Source organism: Dromiciops gliroides, chromosome 1 (assembly GCF_019393635.1).
Source record: "Dromiciops gliroides isolate mDroGli1 chromosome 1, mDroGli1.pri, whole genome shotgun sequence".
Lineage (NCBI taxonomy): Eukaryota > Metazoa > Chordata > Mammalia > Microbiotheria > Microbiotheriidae > Dromiciops > Dromiciops gliroides.
Window position 1 is genome coordinate 324,738,906 of NC_057861.1, and position 24,509 is coordinate 324,763,414.

Here is a 24,509-nt window from a genome sequence, read left to right on the forward strand (position 1 = left end):
GCTTATTATAGTATGTAAAATAAGTCATGTGGGCATGCAGGTGGTATAGTGGATAAAGTGTTGGACTTCAAGTTAAGATAGAACTAAGTTCAAATCTTGCAACAGATACTGCATAACTTCAGGCAATTAATTTAAGCTCTGTCTCGGTTTTCTCATTTGTAAAATGATGGTGGTGATGGTGGTGATGGTGGTGATGAGCACCTACTTACCAGGATTATTGAAGGGATAAAATGAGTTAATGTAAATAGAGCACTTTGCAAACCTTAAAAGGTCAATGTATTTTTTTCCAATTTTTAAACATCCTATATGTATCTCTTTGCTTCAAATGTGTTTCTTTTAAACAACATATTGTAGGATTCTGTTTTTTTAATCCATTCTTCTATCCATTTCCATTTTTATGGATGAGTTCATATTATTCACATTTATAGTTATGATAAATAATTGTGTATTTCCCTCCAAGCTATTTTCATTTAGCACGCCCTCTTTTCTTCACCTTTTCACTCCTCACAATTATTTTACTGTCTTCCTCAATATACTGTCCCTTTTATTAGTCCTCCTTCCCCTTCTCTTATCCCTGTCCCCTTTCATGTCCTTATATATTTCTAAATCCAACTGAGTGTGTATGTTATTCTTTCTCTGAGCCAATTTTTATGAGAGTAAGGATTAAGCATTGCCCACCCACTCCCCATTGTCCCCTCTATTATAATAGCTCTTATGTGCCTCTTTTATGTGGAATAATTTACCCCCATTCAATCTTCCCCTTCTTCTCCCAGTGTAATTTTCTTTTGTGTCCCCTTTTTTGTTTGTTTGGTTTTTTTGGAGGCAGGGATCATCCCATCAAAGTTACCTAACATCCGTATCCTCTTTCTACATATACTCCTTCTAATTGCTATTATGGTAATAAAGTTGTTAAGGGTTACAAATAATATCTTGCCATATAGAAATATAAAGTTAACCCTATTGAATTTCATATATTTCCTCTTTCTTGTTTCTTTTTTAGTTTTTTATGTTTCCCTTGAGTCTTGTATTTGGAGGTAATATTTTAAATTTATTTAGCTTTGGTCTTTATTTTGTTAAAAATTGTATTTTCCCTTGAAAGATAATATTCAGTTTTGCTGGGTAGGTGATTCTTGGTTGTAATCCTAATTCCTTTGCCTTTCAGCATATTGTATTCAAAGCCTACTGGTTCCTTAATGTGAAAGTTGTCAAATCCTATGCAGTCCTGACTATAGTGCCCCAGTATTTGAATTTTCTTTTTGGGTGCTTGCAGTACTTTCTCCTTAATCTGTGAGCTCTGGAATTTGGCTATGATGTTTCTGAGAGTTTTCATCTTGAGTTCTCTTTCAGATAGTAATTGGTAGATTCTTTTTCAATTGCTATTTTGCTTTCTCATTCTGATATGTCAGGACAGTTTTCTTTATTGATTCCTTGAAAGATGATGTCCAGTCTTTTATTTTTATTTTTTTTGTGATCATGGTTTTCCAGTACTCCAATTATTCTAAAATTATCTCTTCTGGATCTATTTTCTAAAGTAGTTGTTTTTCCAGTGAGAAATTCCACATTTTCCCCTTTCCCCCTTTTTTTTCATTTTATCATGTCTTGATGTCTCATAGAGTCATTATTTCCCACTTGTTCAATTCTATTTTATAAGGAATTGTTTTCCTTTTTTTATGTTTGTTGGGACTTTATTATCAATAAATTGATCAGTGCTCAAGACCTTGGAATGGAAATTGTCTGCGACAATGGGATTTTAACACATAGAAAATCAAGCCTGGGACTAGCCATAGAGAAGAGAATGAGAGAGGTAAAGCACTTAGAAGAAGGCATAACAGAGAGAGAAGAGCCCTATGACCCAGAATGTCATAATTACGAGTAGCCTACTCAAAACATGAGAGCTACCAGAGCTTTTTTTATTAATAAAGTATTTTTTCCCTGTTACATGTAAAGATAGTTCTCAACTTTTGTTTATACAAGCTTTCCAATTTCAGATTTTTCTCCCTCCCTCCCCTCCCTCCCCCCTCCCCTAGACACCAGGCAATCTGATATAGGTTATACACACACACACACACACACACACACACACACACACAATGACATTAAACATATTTCTGCATTAGTCATGTTATAAGAGAAAAATCAGAGCAATGATGAAAAACCTCAACATAGAAAAACAACAGCACCAAAAACAAAAGAACTCACACTATTTCTTTTGTTTTCGGGAATTATTTTCTTTAGTGAGCTTTTGTACTTCCTTTTCTATTTGGTCAAGTCTATATTTTTGGGGGGGATTATTTTTTTCTGTAATTTTTTTGTATAAATTTTCTCATGCTAGTGAATCTTTTTTTTCATAATTCTCTTGCATTACTTTTACTTTTTTTCCCAGTCATTCTACTACTTTTCTAATTTCCCTTTTAAAATGCCTTTTATTTTTTTTTTCAGGGAAATGAGGGTTAAGTGACTTGCCCAGGGTCACACAGCCAGTGAGTGTCAAGTTTCTGAGGCCAGATTTGAACTCGGGTCCTCCTGAATTCAGGGCTGGTACTTTATCTACTGTGGCAATTAGCTGCCCCCTTTAAAATGCTTTTTAAGCTCTCCCAGGAATTTTTGGGGGCCTGAGACCGAATTACATTTTCCTTTGAGGTCATTGTGACACTATTGTTATTTCCTAAATTTATGCCTTGATCCTCCCATCACCATAGTAACTTTCTATAGTAAAGCTTTTTTTTGGGGGGGGGGAAGAGGGGGTGGGTGGTTTGACCATATTTTTCTGTTTTTTATGTGAGAACTGGGCTCTGGTCCTGTACTTTTCCTTTTTGTACTGAAGCTCTGGGTCTTACTCCTGACTTTCACTGGGCTTCAAGGCTTAGTTACTTGCTTCCTCTGGAGGGTATGCTTCCCTTCTGGATTGTACTGGGGTGTGGGGCCTCCCCTTGGTGCAGGCTTTAACTGCTTGCCTGCTCCAGGTATGCTGCTGGGTTGCTATGGTAACAGTCTTTTTGGAGGCTGGCCTAGAGGAGGGATTTTGTTGCTCATCTGCCTGAAGGGTGAGGCCTGCTGTTGGGTTGCTATGGAAGTAAGTCCTTTCTGCTGGTAGGACTCAGTGGTGGACTCTGTTGACCAGTCCTGGGGTAGGGTTTCCCATTGGTCAGCAAAGTGTTCAAGGCCTTGTTGGTGGCTTGTGCTAGGGGTGGTGCCCCAGGGATAGGGCCTTGTTGAGCTACACGGACTGTTCCCTTGCCTAAAGGGCTGCTAGTTTGCAGGAGGGTCAGGCCTCACTGGTGGATGGCCCCAAGCTTGAAGCCTTGCTGCAGGTCCTCTGGTCTGAGACTGGCTGCTGCTTCTGTTCACTCCCTTCCTATCCTAGTGAAACAGACCTTTCCTACAGCGCTGGTAGGCTGCTTTCCTGCTCGTAGATCAATTCTGAAGCAGTTTTCTAGTTGTTTGGAGAGCAATTTGGGAGAGTTTCAGAGGGTTCTTTCCTCACTCCACCATCTTGGCACCTGAAGTCCTAAAAGCTCCATGTTGGCTCAGTGAATAAAGGTCTGGGTCTGGAGTCAGATGACCTGAATTCAAATTTTGTTTTAGGCAGTTACTAGCTGTGACTTTGGAGATATTACTTAGCCTCTATTTGCCTAAGAGAGAACTAGGTGGCTCAGTGAAAATAGTACTGGGCCTAGAATCAGGATACCTGAGGTCAAATCTAACCTCAGATACTTACTATCTGTTTGACCATAGGCAAGTCATTTAGCCTCTTTTTGCTTTAATCCACTGGAGAAGGAAATGGCAAACCACTTCAGTATCTTCGCCAAGAAAACCCCACAGGCAGTATGGACCATAGGATCATAGAGTCAGATATGACTGAACAACAAAAAAAACTCTGTTTTAGCCCAACTAGCCTACTTAATAGAGAAACAAAATATAGCATATGTTCTTCCTTGCATTTTTTTTTTTTGCGGGGCAATGGGGGTTAAGTGACTTGCCCAGGGTCACACAGCTAGTAAGTGTCAAGTATCTGAGGCCGGATTTGAACTCAGGTCCTCCTGAATCCAGGGCCGGTGCTTTATCCACTGAGCCACCTAGCCACACCTTCTCGCATTGTTTTTTTTTAATCTCGTGTCCCTTTGTTCATGTTCCCCCCCTCCCCCCTTATGCCTGGAATGACATTTTTCTCCCTCCTTGGTGTGTTTCTGTACAACTTTCAAAAGTGATCTCAAATGTTGCTGCCTTCATAAAGCCTAATTTAATCAATTTCTGTTCCCACCCTTACCTCCATCAGTGACAAATGTACCTCCTATCGGAGAGAAGAGCATTCTACCTATGATGAATTGTGAAAATGAAATCAAAGAATATTCCCATTATATTCATCAATAGTCAGACTGAAGCTCGAACATTATGTTTAGTTTTGGGTAAAATATTACTGAAAGGATATTAACAATCTGGAGAGTGAGTGTTTAGAGGCTATTTGATATAGGAATATTTGTCCCTAACTCTTTTCTATAGTATTCATAATTATTACTGTGAGTAATAATTATTTGTCATAGGATAATAAAAAGATTATAACATCACAGAATTATGTACTTAAGAGAGCATCTAATCAAATCCATTCCTTTTAAATGTGAAGAAATTAAGACTGAGGGACATGTTATGACTTTCTCAAAGTTGAGGAGCTACTTTTGGGCAGAACCAGGACTCAAATTCAAGTATCCTGACTCCTTCTACAGTTTTCTGCCAACTGACCCATAATATCTAAATATTCCCAAGAAGAATCTAAAGGTGTTTGGTTCATTTGCTGGTAATAATGGAAGTATGTTTTTAGTTCCCCAGAAATTCACTTATACCTCCAAAGATATTTGCTGAAGAGTCATATGGAACAATTTGGGAATTGAATTATTAGGCACTGTGAATTGTTACTGATGTTTTTGGCTCTTTATTTGATTTTATTAATGGATTCATTTCTTTCTCTCCCCCTCCCCCTCTCCCCCTCTCCCTCCCCCTCTCTCTCCCTCTTTCCCCACTTGGGCCCCCCAGCAATGACAATGCAGTTCATCAGTCATCGGTTTCCTGATTATCATGATCCCACCATAGGTGAGTGGAGAAAAAAAATAAAATTATTTGGTTATTTAGTTCAACCAGAAGGATTCTTCTAGTGTAACAATTCAAACTGGATGTTTATTTTAGTAAGTGGTTGGCATCATCATCTTTTGAGTAACATCAAAGCCTCATAGGACCACAAATTTATAAAGTTAAAATAATTATTTAGAACCAATAATTCTGATAAAACTGATGTCCAGGGCCTGGAGTCAGCAACTTGTAGTGGCTGTTGAGTCATTTTTCAATTATGTCTAACTTTTGGGGGCAGCTAGGTGGCACAGTGCATAGAGCACCAGCCCTGAATTCAGGAGTACCTGAGTTCAAATCCGGCCTCAGACACTTAACACTTACTAGCTGTGTGACCCTGGGCAAGTCACTTAACCCCAATTGCCTCACTAAAAAAAATTATGTCTAACTTTTCATGAACCCATTTGGGATTTTCTTGGCAAAGATACTGAAGTAGATTGTCATTTCCTTTTCCAACTCACTTTACAGATGAGAAAACTGAGGCAAACTGGGTTAAATGACATCCCCAGGGTGACACAACTAGTAATTGTTGTCTGAAGCCAGATTTGAACTCATGAAGATAAGTCTTCATGACTCCAGGTCAGACACTCTATCCTCTGTACCACCTAGCTTTCAGGAAGATATTAGTTCAAGTCCACCTTGATACACTTACTGTGTGACCCTGGGCAAATCATTAACCTTCTTTTTGTCTCAGTTTTTTCATCTGTAAAATGGGGATTATAATAGCACCAACATCCCAGGATTGTCTTGATGAAATAAGAATTATAAAGCATTTATCACAGTGACTAACGCATAGTAAGTTCTATATTTTGGTTTTCAGTAATTTGTCATTTATATCTGACTTCATGACCCAACTGGGCTTTATTTGGTAAAGATCCTGAAGTGTTTTGGCATTTCCTTGTACAATTAATTTTATAGATGAGGAGACTGAGGCAAAGTGTTAAATGACTTGTCTAGTGTCATGTAGCTAAGAACTGTTTGAGACCAGATTTGAACCCGGGATGGTGAATCTCCCTGACTTCAGGCCTGACATGCAATCCTCCATTCCACCTATATGTCAAATGCTATGTAAATATTATAAATTTATTATTATTGTTATTAATTTTATTAATCTAGCAAATAAAATGACCTTACATAACTTTTCTGGATTTTATTTTAGTTCATTTGTTTTTGATATTCAGTGATGCACTGAGATGGAGTGTCAGTAATTTCTAAGGCTGCAAAAGCAATTTTTAAAACAAAGCCACAAACTCCAAATCATTTGTTCAGGCATCCACCCCCACCAGTGCAATTTTTTCCCTTTTTTCCCCCACTACGTAGCTAAGTGATTAGCAATTGGAGATGCTTAATAAAAACATATTTGTTGATTGATACATTGCATTTTAATTCAATTTAATTAACATTGATCAATTACTTACTGTATATATGCCTTTGTTCTAAGATTATATAGATATAGAAAGTCAACATGAGACATATCCTTCATTTAAAAAGCTCACCTTAGAATGAGAATAAATAAATGAAGCCAGGTCACTTTCATACAGCTAATGAAGCAGTCACATTATTTGACTTCAAACCATGCATTTCCATAGGCTAGAACAAATACTTAAAATAGTATGAATGAAAATACATGTGACTCCAGTCAAGGATATACATTCATAGAAGCTGAAAAATAATTTGTTTTACAATTATGCAAAGAATTTGTGTTTATGTTATTTTTATTTTAGTCACAATCAGTGACATAAAAACCTATGTTAAGGAATGTACAACTCTTGAAAATAGCAGTGTAGATACTTATAGGGGGTGGAACCAAGATGGCTGAGGAAAGACTTTAAACGCACAGAGCTCCGGACAAAATTACCACTAAAACAACAATAAAAGAACCCCTGAAACAACAAAACTCACAAAAAGATGGTTTGAGATATTTTTCCAGTCAATGAGAGATTAGAGAGGGCTGTGCTGGGCTACAAGCAGAGTCCAACACCAAGATTGTGCCAAACAAAGACCCCAGACATACTTCAACAGAGGAATTTGCCCCTGAGCCTCTAAATCAGCTTCAGCACCAATCACCTCTTGAAAGAGATCCCAAAAGGAAAGCCTGCAGGAATATTATAGCCAAATTCCAGAGCTTCCAGGTCAAGGAGAAAATATTGCAGGCAACCAGAAAAAAAGGAATTGAAATACTGTGGAGCTACAATAAGGATAAAACAAGATCTGGCAGTATCTATATAAAAGGACCAGAGGGCATGGAATATGATATTCTAGAGGGCAAAGGAACTGGGACTACAGCCAAAAATCACCTACCCAGCAAAACTGAGTATAATCTTTCAGGGGCCAAATGGGACTTGAAAAAAAAAAAGGGGGATTTTTAGTCATTTGTGATGAAAAGACCTGAAATGAATAGAAAATTTTACTTTAAAATACATACCCTAGAGAAACATAAAAAGGTAAACAGAAAAAATAAATCATGAGGGAAATTAAAAGTTCAAACTATTTACATTCCTACATGGGAAGATAATACTTATAACTCATAAGAACTTTCTCAGTATTAGGGTAGCTGAAAGGAATACACTTAGAGGACACAGGTCTGAACTGAACAGGAAGGGATGATATCTGTGAAGAATTTACTTTTTGTTTATCCTTGTTTATTGAGGGTCAGGTAGAGGAGGGTGACTTATGTCTGGGGCTGGATTTGGGCTTGGGGTCTCCTAGGTCCAGGGATGGTGCTTTGTCTACTGTGCCACCTAGCAAACCCAAGATTACATCTTTAAAATAGGGTTGAGGGGTAGGAGGAATGTAGTGGTGGAGTGGCAAGGGGAGAGGTAGACTGGGGAGAGGTAGCTCACATGAAGGAAACAAGAAAAATCTTATGAAGGGGAAGGGAAGAGGGGGATGGAGTAGGGGAGTGAGTGAACTCTACCATCCTCAGAACTGGCTCAAAGAGGGAATAACCTACTATACTTAAGTAGGTATAGTAATATATTTTGCCCTGACGGAAAGTGGGAGGGGAAGAATATGGGGGGGGGTGAAAAAAGGGGATGAAAAGAAGGGCAGATTGGGGGAGAGAGCAGTAAAAAGTTAAACACTTTCAAGGAAGGTGAAGATATTCTGGATTAACCACACATGTATGACATATCTAATCCCTTGATTTCATAGGGAGGGTTGAGAGCGAGGGAGGAAGAAAATTTAGAACACAAAATTAGCTCAAAGACCTTAATCTCATCAGAGTTGGCTCAAGGAAGGAATAACATACACACCCAATTGGGAGAAGTAATTTATCTAACCCTACAGGAAAGTAGGAGGGTCAGAGGATAAGAAGGGAAGGGTGAAAGAATGGAGGGCAGAGTGGGGGAGGGGGCAGTCAGCAACAAAAGACTTTTGAGGAGGAATAGGGTAAAAGAAGATATAAAATAGAGTAAATATCTTCAGACAGGAATAGGATGGAGGGAAATAGTTATGATGGTTGACTATAATGGCAAAATGTATGGCACCTACTTTGCTGGTCTATTGTTAAGAAAATACTTTGTCAAGTTTAAGGTCCTATATAAAAGTTATGATGAAGAGGATGCTATCAGAAAAGCCTGGAAAGACCTACATGAACTGAAATAGAGTGAAATGTACTGTGCAATAGTGGAAGTTTATCTGTTGGGAAGCTAGTTGTTATTTTCAGCAATGCAATGATACAGTATAACTCTGAAGGACTTTTGAAAATTGCAATTCATCTACAGAGAGATAACTGATGGTATCTGAAAAGAGAGTGAAGCATATTTTTGACAGTTCTTTAATATGAAGATTTGTTTTTATTTGTTTTCTCTCACAACCTAGCTAATGTGGAGATGTTTTGCATCACTACTCATGTATAACTTTAAAATAAACAAACAAAAAGAATAATGTACACACAAAAAAGAGATAGTAGTGGTATATAATTTGGCTATCATTATTTCATAGTATATAATGAATAGCATAGAAATGAATTTACCTATGCTTTGTTCAAGTATGTTGCAAGTTAGTAGACATCATCAAAATTTTAGTTTTTTTTTTTTCTTTCATGACATTAACATTTGCTCTAGCAGTATAAACTGCAATCCAAACAGATCAAAGTAAAACCCTTTGTGGTTTTTATATGTTTTTTCCAAAAAATCCCCTGAAGAGGATTCTCTGCCTCTGTCTCTGTTTCTCTCTTTGTTTCTTTGTCTCCCTGTCTCTCTCGTCTTCCCTCTCCCCTTTCCCCTCCCACCCCCCACAATGTTTACATTTTCTGGGTGTGCCCAGTACACCTCTTGGGTTGACCTGTACATCTGTTACCCCTTCCTCTCAGTATTTGATTAGTCAACTTTTTGTTTTGTTTATTTTTCTTATCAGGCATATCCCATATAATATCTTCAGATAATAGGGTAAATGATTAAAATACCTAAATAGGACCTTTGAGTACTTTGGAGCCACTCATCTACCCAAATATTTTATTTTAATGTCTATTATTATCTACTTACTATATTTGGCTTCTACTTGTTAATTCTCTATCAAAATTGTCACATACTAGTTAACTCCTTTAGTTACTATAGATTTATAATGAACACAATTGTTTTTCTTTTAAATATCCTACAACTGCATTTCTTGAATAAAACACCATTATCCATGAAATCATGCTGAATGAATGACTGTGTAGTATGTATTGGAGCTATTTGGGGGAAGCTTCCTAGTAAAGATTAATAAAACCTCAAGGATTTGGAGTTGCAAGGAAACAACAACAAAAACAATAATCTGAGCCAACCCCCCTCCTTTTAGAGACAATTAAGTGGAGACGGGCCCAGAGACAGTAAGACCCTTTACCAAGGTCAAAGAGCTAATAAGTGATCAGACCTAATTCACAACATCTGACTTCAAATCCAACACTATTGCTTCTAGGAAGCTATTTGACTATATTTTAGTAATGATGATCTCATTTTTATTTGAAAACTCTGGGTCTGTGTTCCCGAAATAAATATTTCAGTGGCAGTACTTTACCTGACCTAATGATATGGGGAATCTGGGGTAGGAGGTTATCATTCAAATAAAGGTTTTTGTTTGTTTGTTTTTTCCCAAGGCAAAAAATATACCAGGACAATGTAATCATTTGGGACAACACATATCCATTCTATGTTCACATCACTGTTTATAATTATTTAAACTATATACATATTGCTGATTCAGAAATCCACTTCTCTTGTTGCCCTGTTAGTCTTAATGGCTTGAATAGGGAAGGAAACATATATAAATCAAAAACAGCACCTTCAAGAGGGAGAAATGAGTGCTAGATAACGACTCCTTCAGATATCCACAGGATACATGCATCATTCAATATTAAGCTAACTGGACATTCTGAACTAACAAACAGCTGAAATCATACATTTATTTGGCTATAAATAAAATAGCATCTGAGGTGGAAGTTTGGAAAGAGAGGCACAGAGGGTTTTGTTACTCTCTATTCAATTTCTCCATCATTTCATTTTTCTGCTTCTCTAATGGGGATATCAGTTAACAATCATCCATTTGCTATGATCTTCAGGGAAATGGAGAGTCCCAAATAATTTACTTTTGCACTAGCTCACATTGCAAAAATATAACTCTATTGAAGTTACTTAAAGGGCCCCAAAAGGGGAAGTCATGTTGGGATATTTGAAAAATTGTACAAATTAGAGATGAATAATGCCCATCGAGAAACCTTTTTTCCATTTCTATGGGAAGAACCATAGATCCTTTTCTCCTGGTCCTTTCCTCTCTGATATGGACCTACTAATGGGAGCTGGACTAATTTGTTTCAGAAATCTCTGAAAAGCATCAAGATTGGTATTGTGTTTCCTTTCCCCTTAACATTCATACTCAAATTTACCTTTCCTCATTCCTGTCACACAATTTGGAAACCATAGATTTCTTTTACTGTTTGTCACACTTCTCCTTTCTTTTCCATGGTTGGGTACTCAATTTCTTCTGCTTCTTTCAAGTTTGGGGATCTGGATCTTTAATATTAGATTGTAATCTTGCTTTTCTTCACTACTGAAAGTTTGTAAATTTGGTTTGGGATAGGGAAAATGAATGAGAGAATTAAATCTTAGCATTTTCTAGAGATAATTCAAAACGTTTTTACTTTTTTCCCCCTTATGCTGTAGATACTATTTCAGGCAAATAATTCTATTATTTTTTTATATTTTCACATTGAAAAGAATTATATAAAGCAAATCTTTTGCCATTTGCTCCTTAAAACCTCTCCAAACTTTCATTTGCATTATTTCTTAATGACTGTAATTTATAGAGTTTTAAATTTTGAAAGCACTTAGTACATGTTACTCAGTTCCTTATAACAACCTGTGATGTAGGTGCATTATTATGTCAATTTTACATTTGAGAAAATTGATGCTGACTGAGTTTAGTTGAATTGCTCAGGGTTACACATCTGAGAAGTGTTGAGAGCAGTAATGGATTCATCTTCCTGACTCTAAGTCTGTAACAATACTTAGCCATTCCTGATTATCCCTATACACTAGACTGTAAGATCCTTAAGAGCCAATTTACGTCACTATCTTTTTATATTCTATATATTTTTCCAAGGGACTTGTACATAGTATAAATCTGAAGATCTGAGGCACTGAACAGTATAGATTTAGAGTAAGAAAAGACCTTGAGTTCATTTCATTTAATCCCCTTTATGGGCTTTGCATTCATGTTGCTTTCCCTCCACCCAGCACCCACCATCTGAACATCAATATCCCCTTGATGATAACCGATTTAGGGAGTCTATTATTGTTTCTCCCCTAATTATCTTTTCATAAACTGATAAACTTCTGCTTAGTAGGATGTTTCTGTTTCTTTCATTTGCCTTACAGCTTCAGAACAATGAGTTAAATATTTACCACCACTGCCTACTTTTACATCCTCTGTCTCTGATCTCTTATTCCCCCCACATTTTGGAATTTCTTTCTGTTGTTTTTTTCACCCCTTCTCTAATTCAAATGCCCCAATACTGGTGTGTGTGTGTGTGTATGTATATGTGTGTTTGTGTTTGTGTGTCCATATATAAACTGTACCAGTAATGTGAATGATTCCTTGTGAATGCAGTACAGGTATTTGTTTTGTTTTTGAAATTGAAAGAAAAAGTCCATAAGTCTCTGCAGGGAACAATTTGAAGTAGTAATAATAATTATTTATAATAATGTGTATTTGTGGTCTTTTCTCTTTTATTGTAAATAGGATTTATTCCTAATTGCATACAAAGATAGTTTTGAACATTCATTTTATAAGCTTTTGAATACCAATTTTTGCCTTTCTTTTTCCCCATTCCCATCTGCAAGATGGAAAGCAATCTGATATAGGTTATACATGTGCAATCATGTTAAATGTATTTCCATATCTGTCATATTGTGAAAAAAGAAATAGAACAAAAGGGAAAAATATGAAAAAAGGGGAAAATAGTATCCTTTGATCTGCATTCAAACTCCAATCTTCTTTCTTTGGATATGTGTAGTATTTGGAATTGTCTTGGATTATTGTATTTAGGAGAAGAGCTAACCCTATCATAGTTGATCATCCCACAATGTTGTCATTACGATGTACAATGTTCTTGTTCTGCTCACTTCACTCAGCCTCAGTTCATGTAAGTTTTCCCAAGGTTTTCTGAAATCTTCCTTCTCATCATCTTTCTTTCTCTTCCTTCCTTCCTTCCTTCCTTCCTTCCTTCCTTCCTTCCTTCCTTCCTTCCTTCCTTCCTTCCTTCCTTCCTTCCTTCCTTCCTTCCTTCCTTCCTTCCTTCCTTCCTTCCTTCCTTCCTTCCTTCCTTCCTTCCTTCCTTCCTTCCTTTCTTTCTTTTTTTTTTTTTGTGGCAGGGCAATGGGCTTAAGCCCAGGTTCACATGGCTAGTGTCAAGTGTCTGGGACCGGATTTGAACTCAGGTCCTCTTGAATCCAGGGCCAGTGCTTTATCCACTGTGCCACCTAACATCCCCCTCCTGCTCATCATGTCTTATAACACAATAGTATTCCATTACATTCATATATCACAACATGCTTAAGCATTCTCTAATTGATGGGCATTCACTCAATTTCCAATTATTTGCCACCAAAAAAAAAGCAGCTATAAATATTTTTGTACATATGGATCATTTTCCCTTTTTTATGATTTCTTAGGGATATAGACCTAGTAGTGGTTTTGCTGGGTCAAAGGGTATGCACAATTTTATAGCCTTTTGAGTATGGTTCCAAATTGCATTCCAGAATGGTTGGATCAGTACACAACTCCACCAAAAATGCATTAGTGAAAATCAATACGATTTGCAATAAAACATTTGCCACATTAGTTCTCCCTTTTAATATAGAAAAGCATTGCATTGCTCTAAAGAAGTAAGAAAAATGGTCTTGTCCTTGGATCTTAATGCTCAGATTCAATTGCAGAATTTGTTAATTTATTAATTCATTGAGTAATATGAGAAATATTTACCATAATAATAATTATTATTACAGGGCCAGCTAGATGGCACAGTGGCTATAGCACCAGCCCTGGATTCAGAAGGACCTGAGTTAACATCCAGCCTCAGACACTTACTAACTGTGTGACCCCGGGCAAGTCACTTAACCCTTATTGTCTGGCCAAAAATAAAAATAAGACTATTACTGTTCCTAGTGAGCCCAATAGCTGTTTAACCTGCTGCATTTTGGGGCAGCTAGGTGGCATAGTGGATTAGAGCACTGGCCCTGGAGTCAGGGGGACCTGAGTTCAAATCTAGCCTCAGACACTCGACATGGACTAGCTGTGTGACCCTGAGAAAGTCATGTAACCCCAATTGCATCACCAAAATAATAATTATTATTATTATTATTACCAACTACACTTATTATCTATAGAAAATTGCTTGTCTTCTCAAGGAATGGAAGGGATGGTTGGGGAAGGAGATTTGAAAATCAAAGTTTTTATAAAATGAATGTTATTTTTTTACATGTAAATGAAAAATATATAAAAATTTAGAAAGGACATACAAATAAATGTGAAGAGAATAAATCTAAAATGAATTATCAAATGTCTAACACATGCAGAGCACTATGTGTTAGGCAACTTGGAAATATAGAAATGAATAAAACAAATCCTTGTCCCCAAGAAGCAAATCATATCACTGAGAATAGCTGATTGCTGTGTATTTAGGACAATTCTTTTCAACAAAAAATTATGGAATTTTCTCTTTTAGCCCTTAATTGAGCCATATAGTTGTGATGTTTAAAATATATATTTTGTGGTCACCTTAAATTAGAAGCTTCAGCACCAGTCTTTAGGCATTAAACATTTAATTTAAACATTTGCTTTATTTGCTTTTACTGACAAACTAATTAAACATTTATTAAAGCATACAGGTATTAACATGGAGTTCAGAAAGTTAAGAAAAGGTCTATCTAGCCTAGCATCCCAGCCTGGTTGGGTTCTTCCTCAAGTCCTCCTCCAGGAGCCTGCTTTAATCTGGAACTCTCCAGAAAGCTGATTGTGGAAGCTTTTTATAGGTCTGGAACAGAGGCAGTCTTTACATACTGCTTCAAGCTGATTGGTTGGCATCATCCAAATCCATTGGTTTTGAAGGTGTTCTCAAGTTGAATTCACAGTCTAGCTTCTGAGAACAGTACTTTCTTAAGGGTTAGCCAGGTGTGATTACAATCCAGTTAACTTAAAGTAGGCTAATCAGCAGTCAATCACTCTCACTTGATTCAATCAGTCTAGATTAATCTCCAGGTGGGTCTTTGAGTATCTGTGAAATCCCATTATTTCATCACATAGTAATGAACCAAAGTTGAAAAAAAATGCATTTCTTGCTCTGAAGTAACTTAGAATCCAGTAGAGGAGTGAAGAAACTTAAAAATAAAATAAAAAAAACATAGAAAACATTTTAGAACATAATATAGTATTTATAAAAATTGCAAATAATATTATAAGTTTGAGAGGGGATATATAATAGGCATGGTAATGATCAGGGAAAGATTCTTTGGTGATTTACTGGGAGTTGCCTTCAACTCTGAAATTCTATGATTCTATGAGCCTTAAAGGAAAGGAAGTATTTGAATGGTTAGAGAAGTGGAGAGAAAACATTCCAGGTATGGAGAAGAGTATGAAATTAGGAAATGGCTGAACAAGAATTGGGAATGGCAAATAAAGCAAAGCGTGTGGTAGGGAAATTTATGTGTCAATATAAGACCATAGGTTATGTATTTAGAGATAGAAGAATTTAAAATCAGGTAATCCAACTAAAGAGCCTATGTGGTAGAGAAAAGCAAGTTGAATGTGAAGGCAAAATACCTCAGTTTTTATTTCACTTCTGATTCTTACTAACTCTGTGTGATTTTGAAGAATTCACTCAGAATCCCTGGGCCTTAGTTAACTCTAAAATGAAAATGTTCAACTAGATAGTTTTTGAAGTCTCTAGCCAATCTAGATCTATTTTGTTATTAACCTTAATTCCATGGATTAGGATACAGGGGTGCAGAGTTGTCTAGCAACTTGGTAAAATTAAGGTAGGTTGAAGTCATATTTGGGATGGCCTTGATACCAAATTAAGACATATATATTTTATTAATAAGCTCAATGTTACAAAAGTTTTCTTAGCAGGAGAACAATAATGGCTGACCTGTATATTATGGAGATTATTCTTAGAGTAGTGTGAAGGATGGACTGGAAAGGTGAGAATAACCAAAATATGTGATACACTCTTTTTTTTCTTCAGTGCAACACACACTTATTTTATTTTTTCCAGTTACACCTAAGGGTAGTTTTCAACATTCATTTTCATAAGATTTAGAGTACCAAATTTTTCTCCCCCCTCCACAAGACATTAGTCAATCTGATATAAGTTATATATGTACAGTCCACAAATGAACTTTCTATCAGTTATTTCTATGAGGGTGCCTAGTAAGCTTCATCATCAGTCTGTTGGGATTGTCTTGGATCATTGTATTGCTGAGAGTAGTTGTCATTCACAATTGCTCATCACACAATACCACTGTCACTATGCACAAAGTCCTCCAAATTCTGCTCACTTCATCATACATTAGTTAATATGAGTATTTCCAGGTTTTTCTGGTATCATCCTGTTTGTCATTTCCTATAGCACAATACCATTCCACTACAATCATATACCACAGCTTCTGCCATCATTCCTCAACTGATGGACTATCCCTTGATTCCCAATTCTTAGCCACCAGAAATAGTTGCTATATTTTTTGCACAATTTCCCCCCTTTTCTCTTTTTCACAATTACTATTGTTAACTGTTTCCCTCCATTCTATTCTCTTCCCCATGATATTTACTCTATTATCTATCTTTTTTCTGTCTGTCCCCTCCCCAATCTTCCCTCCCTTATTTTGACCCTCTCTCTTTATCCCCTTCCCCTCTCTCTTTATCCCCTTCCTCTCCTATTTTCCTGCAGGGTTAAATAGATTACTCCACCCAATTAAGTGTGTATGTTATTCAGTCCTTGAGCCAATTCTGATGAGATTGAGGTCTTTGAGCCAATTCTGATGAGTGTTAGGCTCATTTATTGCCCAGATTAAATAGATTGCTCCACCTGGTTGGGTGTGTCCTTGATCATGGTTTTCAGGTAGACCAATAATTTGCAAATTATATCTCCTGGACCTATTTTCCTGGGTCAGCAGTTCTTCCAAGAAGATATTTCACATTGCCCTCTATTTTTTTTATTAATTTGGATTTGCTTTATTATGTCTTGGTTTCTCATAAAGTCACTAGCTTCCACTTGTTCAATGCTAATTTTTAGGCAATTATTTTTGTCAGAGAGCTTTTCCATTTGACTTTTCAAGCTGTTGACATTTTTCTCATGTCTTTCCTGCATCACCCTTATTTCTCTTTCCATTTTTTCCTCTACCTCTCTAAATTTATCTTCAAAGTCCTTTTTGAGTGCCTCTATGGCCTGAGACCAATTCATATTTTTCTTGGAAGCTTTAGATATAGGGGCCCTGACTTTGACATCTTCCTCTGAGGGTACACCCCAATCATCCTTGTCACTAAAGAACCTTTCTATGGTCCTCAATTCTCTCTGTCTGCTCATTTTGCCTTTCTTTTACTTGACTTTTAGCTCCTTAAAGTGGGGCACTCTTTCAAGGCTGCACTATCCCAAGTTTCAGGAGGTCCCAGGTGGTATGATTTAAGGAGGAGCAGGCTCTTTACTTGCCTGGCCTATTCCCTGATTTGTAGATGACCCCAGACCAACTTGCTAATCAACCAGCTTTGTGTGCTGTGGTTGTCAGCTCTGATGAGCCTGTGCCCCTCCCCAATCTGGGCTATTGCTACTCAAGCTTACCTCCTGGTTCCCAGCAGTGGTGAAAATCCAAGTTCTGCCTCAGCACCAACATAGACCCCTGCAGTCTCCCCCCTGCCCAGAGCTCAGCCCTCTCACCAGACTATAAGCTTAGTTGCAGACAACACTGTTGCTGCAGCTGACTCAGAGGCTGTGGGGGTCTCTTTCTCTATCAAAGCCTTCCTGGGACTGGATCTGTGTCAATGTGACTGTGGGGTTGGGATCCACTCTTGTCTCAGCACAGCAACTCCCTCCTTCTGCCCTTCCCAGCCATCCTTGGTTGGAAGATGATTTCAGTACATTATTCTGTGGATTTTGCTGCTTCAGGAATTGTCTGATGGCATTCTTTGGAAGTTTTTTGGAGTGATACTGTCATGAGTTCAAGAGCTCACTCAAAATAAGCTTTTTTTTAAAACTTTTTTGTTGGTTTTTTTTTTTTTTTTTTGCAGGGCAATGGGGGTTAAGTGACTTGCCCAGGGTCACACAGCTAGTAAGTGTTAAGTGTATGAGGCCAGATTTGAACCCAGGTACTCCCGACTCCAGGACTGGTGCTCTATCCACTGCACCACCTAGCTGCCCCCAAAATAAGCTTTTAATCAGAAAGATGATGTGGACTTAACTGCAATGTAGGCCAAAAGTCAGGAAAGGGGTATGAGGCTTTGAAAACTTTTTGAAAATTATTTTTTCTTCATTTTTACCATTTATGAGATTTGGTTTGTTATACATAATGTAAATTAATTTCCTATATGTACTCTATGTGATGCTATGGTATTATAAGTTAAAAACAAAAAAAAAAATAAAGGCATTATTAAATATTCATGACTTTTGGCCCACCCTATAAAATAGATAATGTGGCAATGGAAATGTGTTTGGGGACAGTGGGGAGTTTGCAAATGTGAGGGGTATTACAATGGTAGTAACAAGTGACACTTTTTTAAATTAATAAAAATTAATTTAAAAAATAAATGCAACTATCCTATGTTTTTATATCATCTACATTTCCAAATGTATCCTTCTCCCACCTCCTCCCTTGGAGTCATCCCTTATAACAAAAAGTATATTTTTAAAAGTTGATAATCATGCATTACTTTATTGGCCTAATTCAGATGGATTCTAAGGAATGGAAATCCATTTTAGGTATTTTCAGTTGCTTGAAATTGAGAGTCCCATAGTCAGTATGATCATTTTCCAGCCATCTACTAGTTACTCCTAGGGCAAATAATGAGAGATCCAGGGGTAGTTTCTTCATTAGGAAAGCAAAGAAAGAAGCAAGGACGAAGAGGCTCTTGAAAGACAACATTTTGGGGACTGTAGATAAGAAATTTGTCTAGCACATTGTAAAATGCTACATGTCCCTGTTCATAATCAAGGAAAATTCCCACTTTGTGTATGGGTTGGCTTGCATGATAACCATCGTGTGAATTACAGAGAAAGAAATCATTTCCATATTTGAAACCTCTTAAGGTCCTTATATCATCAGGTAATAAGTAGATTTTTACTTTTCTGGAGACTGAATCTTTACAGATGCCCACTTTCCATTCTGTCTTCCCTTTCACCTCCACTTCCCAGTAGTGTTTGCCTGAGGTGAAAGTCTGGGCTCCCAGTAGAGGAAGAACATAGTCAAATCGTTCTTTGTTTTCAGGCAGGTCCTGTGGGACACTTCCATACTTGACACTCTTCAAATCTTCAGACATGATGAGATGAGGGTTGGCTGTTTGAGCATCCAGAGTTATATTCCTATAGAAGCTCATGAGCATTTCTCTCAAGCCAGTGACAGTACAAGTGGTCCATTCAAGAGAAGTAGCCTCTGGTTCTTGAAGTAGAAGTTGCTTATTCCTTTCCAACCAACCTTTCATATTCTTAAGCATTTCCAAGGGGTCCTCATCACAGTTCTCCTCTATTTCTAATATTCCACGTTGCAGTTTTTGGATTTGTTGTGACAGGTTGGTCTTGCTCTCCTTGAGTTTTGCCAGGTTGTTTTTGAATCCATGGTTCAGTTTTTTCATTTGTAGATTTTCTTCTTCCCGTAAAAAGTGGTGTGTTTTCTCATATTCTTTTATCACTAACTGTTTAAAAACATGTGTTCTCTCCTCATACTGTGCCTCTCTCTCTTTCTCATATTCCAATTTGGCTTTAAATTCCTCCCCTTTCCTCTGTAACATATTCACCATCTCCTGGAGCTTCTCTTTACACTTAGCAGCAGCAGTTTCCAAGGGAAGCACTTGGTGATCTTTGTGCTCTGGGGCTAATAAACATGACTCACAGATGGGTCTCTGGTCCTCTTCACAGAAGAGCTTCTGTTTTTCTCCATGTTGATCACAGGTTGTCAAGCCCACAATACTCTGTAGAAAATGAGGTCTGAGCATTTTGCCAGTTATAAATTCTGCAAGTTCCTGTTGGGAACCAACTTGCTGTATTCAGTGACTCCTGTACTTTGGGCAGATTAATGTTGCATCAACTCACTCCCTCTGATTCCTCCCTTCTCAGATACACCTCTCAGGAAAGATATAATGCTAGCTCTTTCCCTTCAGCTCTAGCAGCAAAAGTGATTGGGACTGAGTTGTTGTGGTCTTTTAAAGGGTCCCTTATCTTGGCCCCTCCCTTTACTCTACCCACAAAAGGTGTAAATTCCTGTGTCCTTATAGTGCTTTCAGTCTCTTTCTTGAAACAGAATTCTCACCTCTCTCCTTTTTTTAGAGTTCACAACAGTGTTCACACCCAGGCACTTCAGGCCAGAGTTGTCTTGCCCTTTAAATCAAGTCAGTGGGGCTTGGGTGCAATTGATTCAAGTTTCATTATAGACATTGTTTACAATATGAGTATTGTTTTAAAATGTCTTTTTTTGATTTGATTCCAGTCTTTTTATTCTTCTCTTGAGTCTTTTATTTGAAAGACAAATTGTCTATTCAGCTGTTGGCTTTTCATCAAGAATGCTTAAGAGTCCTCTATTTCCTTGAATATTTCTTGAAGTTTTATACTCAGTTTTGCTGAGCAGGTGATTTTTGTTTGTAAACCTAGTTTTTTTCCCTATAGAATATCATATTCCAAACTCTCTGATATTTTAATTTAGATGCTGCTAAGTCTTGTGTTACCTTGACTGTGGCTTCACAATACTTGGATTGTCCCTTTCTAGCTGCTTGCAACATAGCCTTAACCTGGGAACTCTGGAATTTGGTTCTAATATTCCTTTGAGTTTTCCTTTTGGGATCTTTTTCAGAAGGTGAAAAGTATGTACTTTCTTTTTGTTTGTTTTTTTGTTTTGTTTTTGGTGAGGCAATTGGGGTTAAGTGACTTGCCCAGGGTCACACAGCTAGTAAGTGTTAAGTGTCTGAGGCTGGATTTGAACTCAGGTACTCCTGAATGCAGGGCAGGTGCTTTTATCCACTGCACCATCTAGCTGCCCCAAGTATATACTTTCAATTCCTATTTTTCCCCCTAGTTCTAGAATATTTGGGCAGTTTTCTTTGAAAATTTCTTGAAAGATGATAGATGTGCTCTTTCTTATCATAGTTTTTAGATTGTCCAATAATTTCTAAATTTTCAATCCTAAATCTGTTTTCAGGTTAATTGTTTTTTTTTAAATAAAAGTATTTTATTATTTTCCAGTTACATGTAGAGATAGTTTTCAATATTTGTTTATATAAGATTTTAAATTTCAAATTTTTTCCCTCCTTCCGCTCCCTCCCACACTCCCCTAGACAGCAGATAATCTGATAGAGGTTTTATATATGTGTGTGTGTATGTATGTATGTATATATACATATATATAATATAACATTAAACATATTTCTGTGTTAGTCATGTTATAAGAGAAGAATAAGAGCACCAAAACCAAAAGAAATAGTATGGTCCAATCAGCATCTATATTCCACGGTTCCTTTTTTTGTTGTTGTTCTGGATTTGGAGAGCCTTTTCCATCATGAGTCCTTTGGAACTTTCTTGTACTTTTGAATGGGTGAGAAGAATCTAGTCTATCACAGTTGATCAACACATAATGTTGATGATACTGTGTACTGTGTATAATGTTTTCCTCGTTCTGCTCATCTCATTCATCATCAGTTCATGCAAGTCCTTCCAGGTTTCTCTGAACTCCTCCTGCTCATTGTTTCTTACAGCACCATAGAATTCCATTATATTCATATACCACAACTTGTTCAGCCATTCCCCAATTGATGGGCAACCCCTCAATTTCCAATTCCTTGCCACCACAAAAAGAGTAGCTATAAATATTTTTGTACATGTGGGTCCTTTTCTCTTTTTTATGATCTCTTTGGAAAAAAGATCTAAAAATGGTATGGCTGATGTAGGGAAAATTTTTTAAGTCTGAAGGAAGAACAAAAACAACGAAGTGTCCAGGCTGAAGAAAATAGGTTTATTGAGAGAGGGTTTGTCCCCCAACAAAGCCAACAGGCTTATTGAGAGAGTTTTAGTCTCCCAATAAATCCGGTCATCCAGGCATTGGGCCTGAAAGACCTAGAATTACAAAATCCATGGGTTTATATGCCCTTCCAAAATTTACACTTGTACAGCATTATATCATTAGTTGTGCTTCTAAAATTAAAACATATTCTTAGGAAATATGAGGAATTACCTAAATGACTATAAATGTCAGCATTATGATGGCAATAGGGTGGGTCATTGTCAGGCCACTGGTCAGCAACGTGAACTCTTTATAGAAAAGTATGTCACTCATGATTATTAAAATATAGCATTGCTGACTAGTAGATCTTGTGATATTACCTAATTCTTGACATTGGAAAATTAGGAAATATGAGAAAAGACTTAACTTTTTGAACTTATATAATCTATATTAAGTAGAATAAATCACAATTTTTTAGTTAATATATTGATTATTGTCTTAATCAAATCACTTATAACTATGGTAAATCTCTTATAACTAAGGGATGGGGAAAATCTCACTCGCACTGGGTCAAAGGGTATACACAGCTTTATAGCCCTTTGGGTATAATTCCAAATTGCTCTCCAGAATGGTTGCATCAGTTCACAGCTCCGCCAACAATGCATTAGTGTTCCAATTTTTCCACAGCTCCTCCAACATTTATTATCTTCCTTTTTGTCGTATTAGACAATCAGATAGGTGTCCGGTGGTACCTCAGAGTTGTTTTAATTTGCATCTCTCTAATCAATAGTGATTTAGAGCATTTTTACTATGGGAATAGATAGCTTTGATTTCTTCATCAGAGAACTGCCTGTTCATATCCTTTGACCATTTTCTCAATTGGGGAATAACTTGGAATCTTATAAATTTGATTTAGTTCCGTATATATTTTAGAAATGAGGCCTTTTTCAGAAGTACTGGCTATAAAAATTGTTTCACAGTTTTCTGTATCCCTTCTAATTTTGGATACATTGCTTCTGTTTGTACAAAAACTTTTTAATTTAATGTAATCAAAATCATCCGTTTTGCATTTCATAATATTCTCTATCTCTTGTTTGGTCATAAACTGTTTTCCTTTCCAAAGATCTGAAAGGTAGACTATTCCTTCTTCTCCTAATTTACCTATGGTATCACCTCTTATGTCTAAATCATGTACCCATTTTGACCTTATTTTAGTATAAGGTGTCAGATGTTGGTCTATGTCTAATTTCTGCCATACTATCTTCCAGTTTTCCCAGCAGTTTTTGTCAAATACTGAATTCCTATCCCAGAAGCTGGAGTCTTTGGGTTTATCAAACAATACACTACTAATGTCATTTACTACTGTGTCTCCTATGCCTAGCCTATTCCATTGATCCTCCACTCCATTTCTTAGCCAGTACCAGATAGTTTTGATGATTGCCGCTTTATAGTAGAGCTTCAGATTTGGTACATCTAACCCACCTTCCTGTGCATTTTTTTTCATTATTTCCCTTGATAATCTTGACTTACTGTTTTTCTAGATGAATTTTGTTATAATTTTTTCTAGCTCTATAAAATAATTTTTAGGTAGTCTGATTGTTATGGCACTGAATAAGTAAATTAATTTAGGTAGCACTGTAATTTTATTTATTTATTTATTTATATTTTTTCAGGGCAATGGGGGTTAAGTGACTTGCCCAGGGTCACACATCTAGTAAGTGTTAAGTGCCTGAGGCCCGGATTTGAACTCAGGTACTCCTGAATCCAGGGCCAGTGCTTTATCCACTGAGCCACCTAGCCATCCCAGAACTGTAATTTTTATTATATTAGCTCAGCCTGTACATGAGCAATTGATATCTTTCCAGTTATTTAGATCTGATTTGATTTGTCTGCAGTGTTTTGTAATTGTGTTCATAGAATTCCTGAGTTTGTCTTGGCAAATAGACTCCCAAGTATTTTATATTATCTACTGTTAGTTTAAATGGAATTTCTCTTTCTATCTCTTTCTGTTGGACTTCGTAGGTTATGTATAGAAATGCTGATGATTTATGTGGATTTATTTTATATCCTGCTACTTTGCTAAAGTTGTTAATTGTTTCAAGTAATTTTTGTGTCAATTCTCTAGGATTCTCTAAGTATACTGTAGTAAAATAATGAGATTTAGCAGATACCCAAAGACCAACCTGTAGATTAATCTAAACTGATTGAATTAAGTGAGAATGATTGACTGCTGATTAGCCTACATCAGCTTAACTAGATTGTAATCACACCTGGCTAGCCTTAATGAGAACACCTTCAAAACCAATGTATTTGGAGGATGCCAACCAATCAGCTTGAAGCAGTGTGTAAGGACTGCCTCTGTTCCAGACATATAAAAAGCTTCCACAATCAGTTTGCTAAAGAGTTCATGATTGAAGCAGGCTCCTGAAGGAGGACTTGAGGAAGAACCCGACCAGGCTGGAACTCTAGGCTGGATAGGTCTTTTAACTTTCTGAACTCCATGTGAATACCTGTATGCTTTAATAAATGTTTAATGCCCAAATACTGGTGCTAAAGCTTCTAATTTAAGGTGATCACACAATTTAGATTTTAAACATCACAATACCATCATATCATCTGCAAAGAGTGATAGTTTTGTTTACTTATTGCCTATTCCAATTCCTTTAATTCCTTTTTCTTCTCTGATTGCTAAAGTTAACATTTCTAGTACAATATTAAATA

At 36.8% G+C, this 24,509-nt stretch overlaps 1 protein-coding gene across 1 annotated transcript in view; it reads left to right on the forward strand.

Annotated features, from left to right (window-relative positions):
- RIT2 (Ras like without CAAX 2) overlaps positions 1–24,509 on the forward strand; it is a 504,718-nt gene that overhangs the window by 109,566 nt on the left and 370,643 nt on the right. The window contains exon 2 of the mRNA XM_043976434.1: positions 5,029–5,085. Coding sequence (XP_043832369.1) covers positions 5,029–5,085 — 57 coding nt within the window. The remainder of the gene's footprint in view (positions 1–5,028; positions 5,086–24,509) is intronic.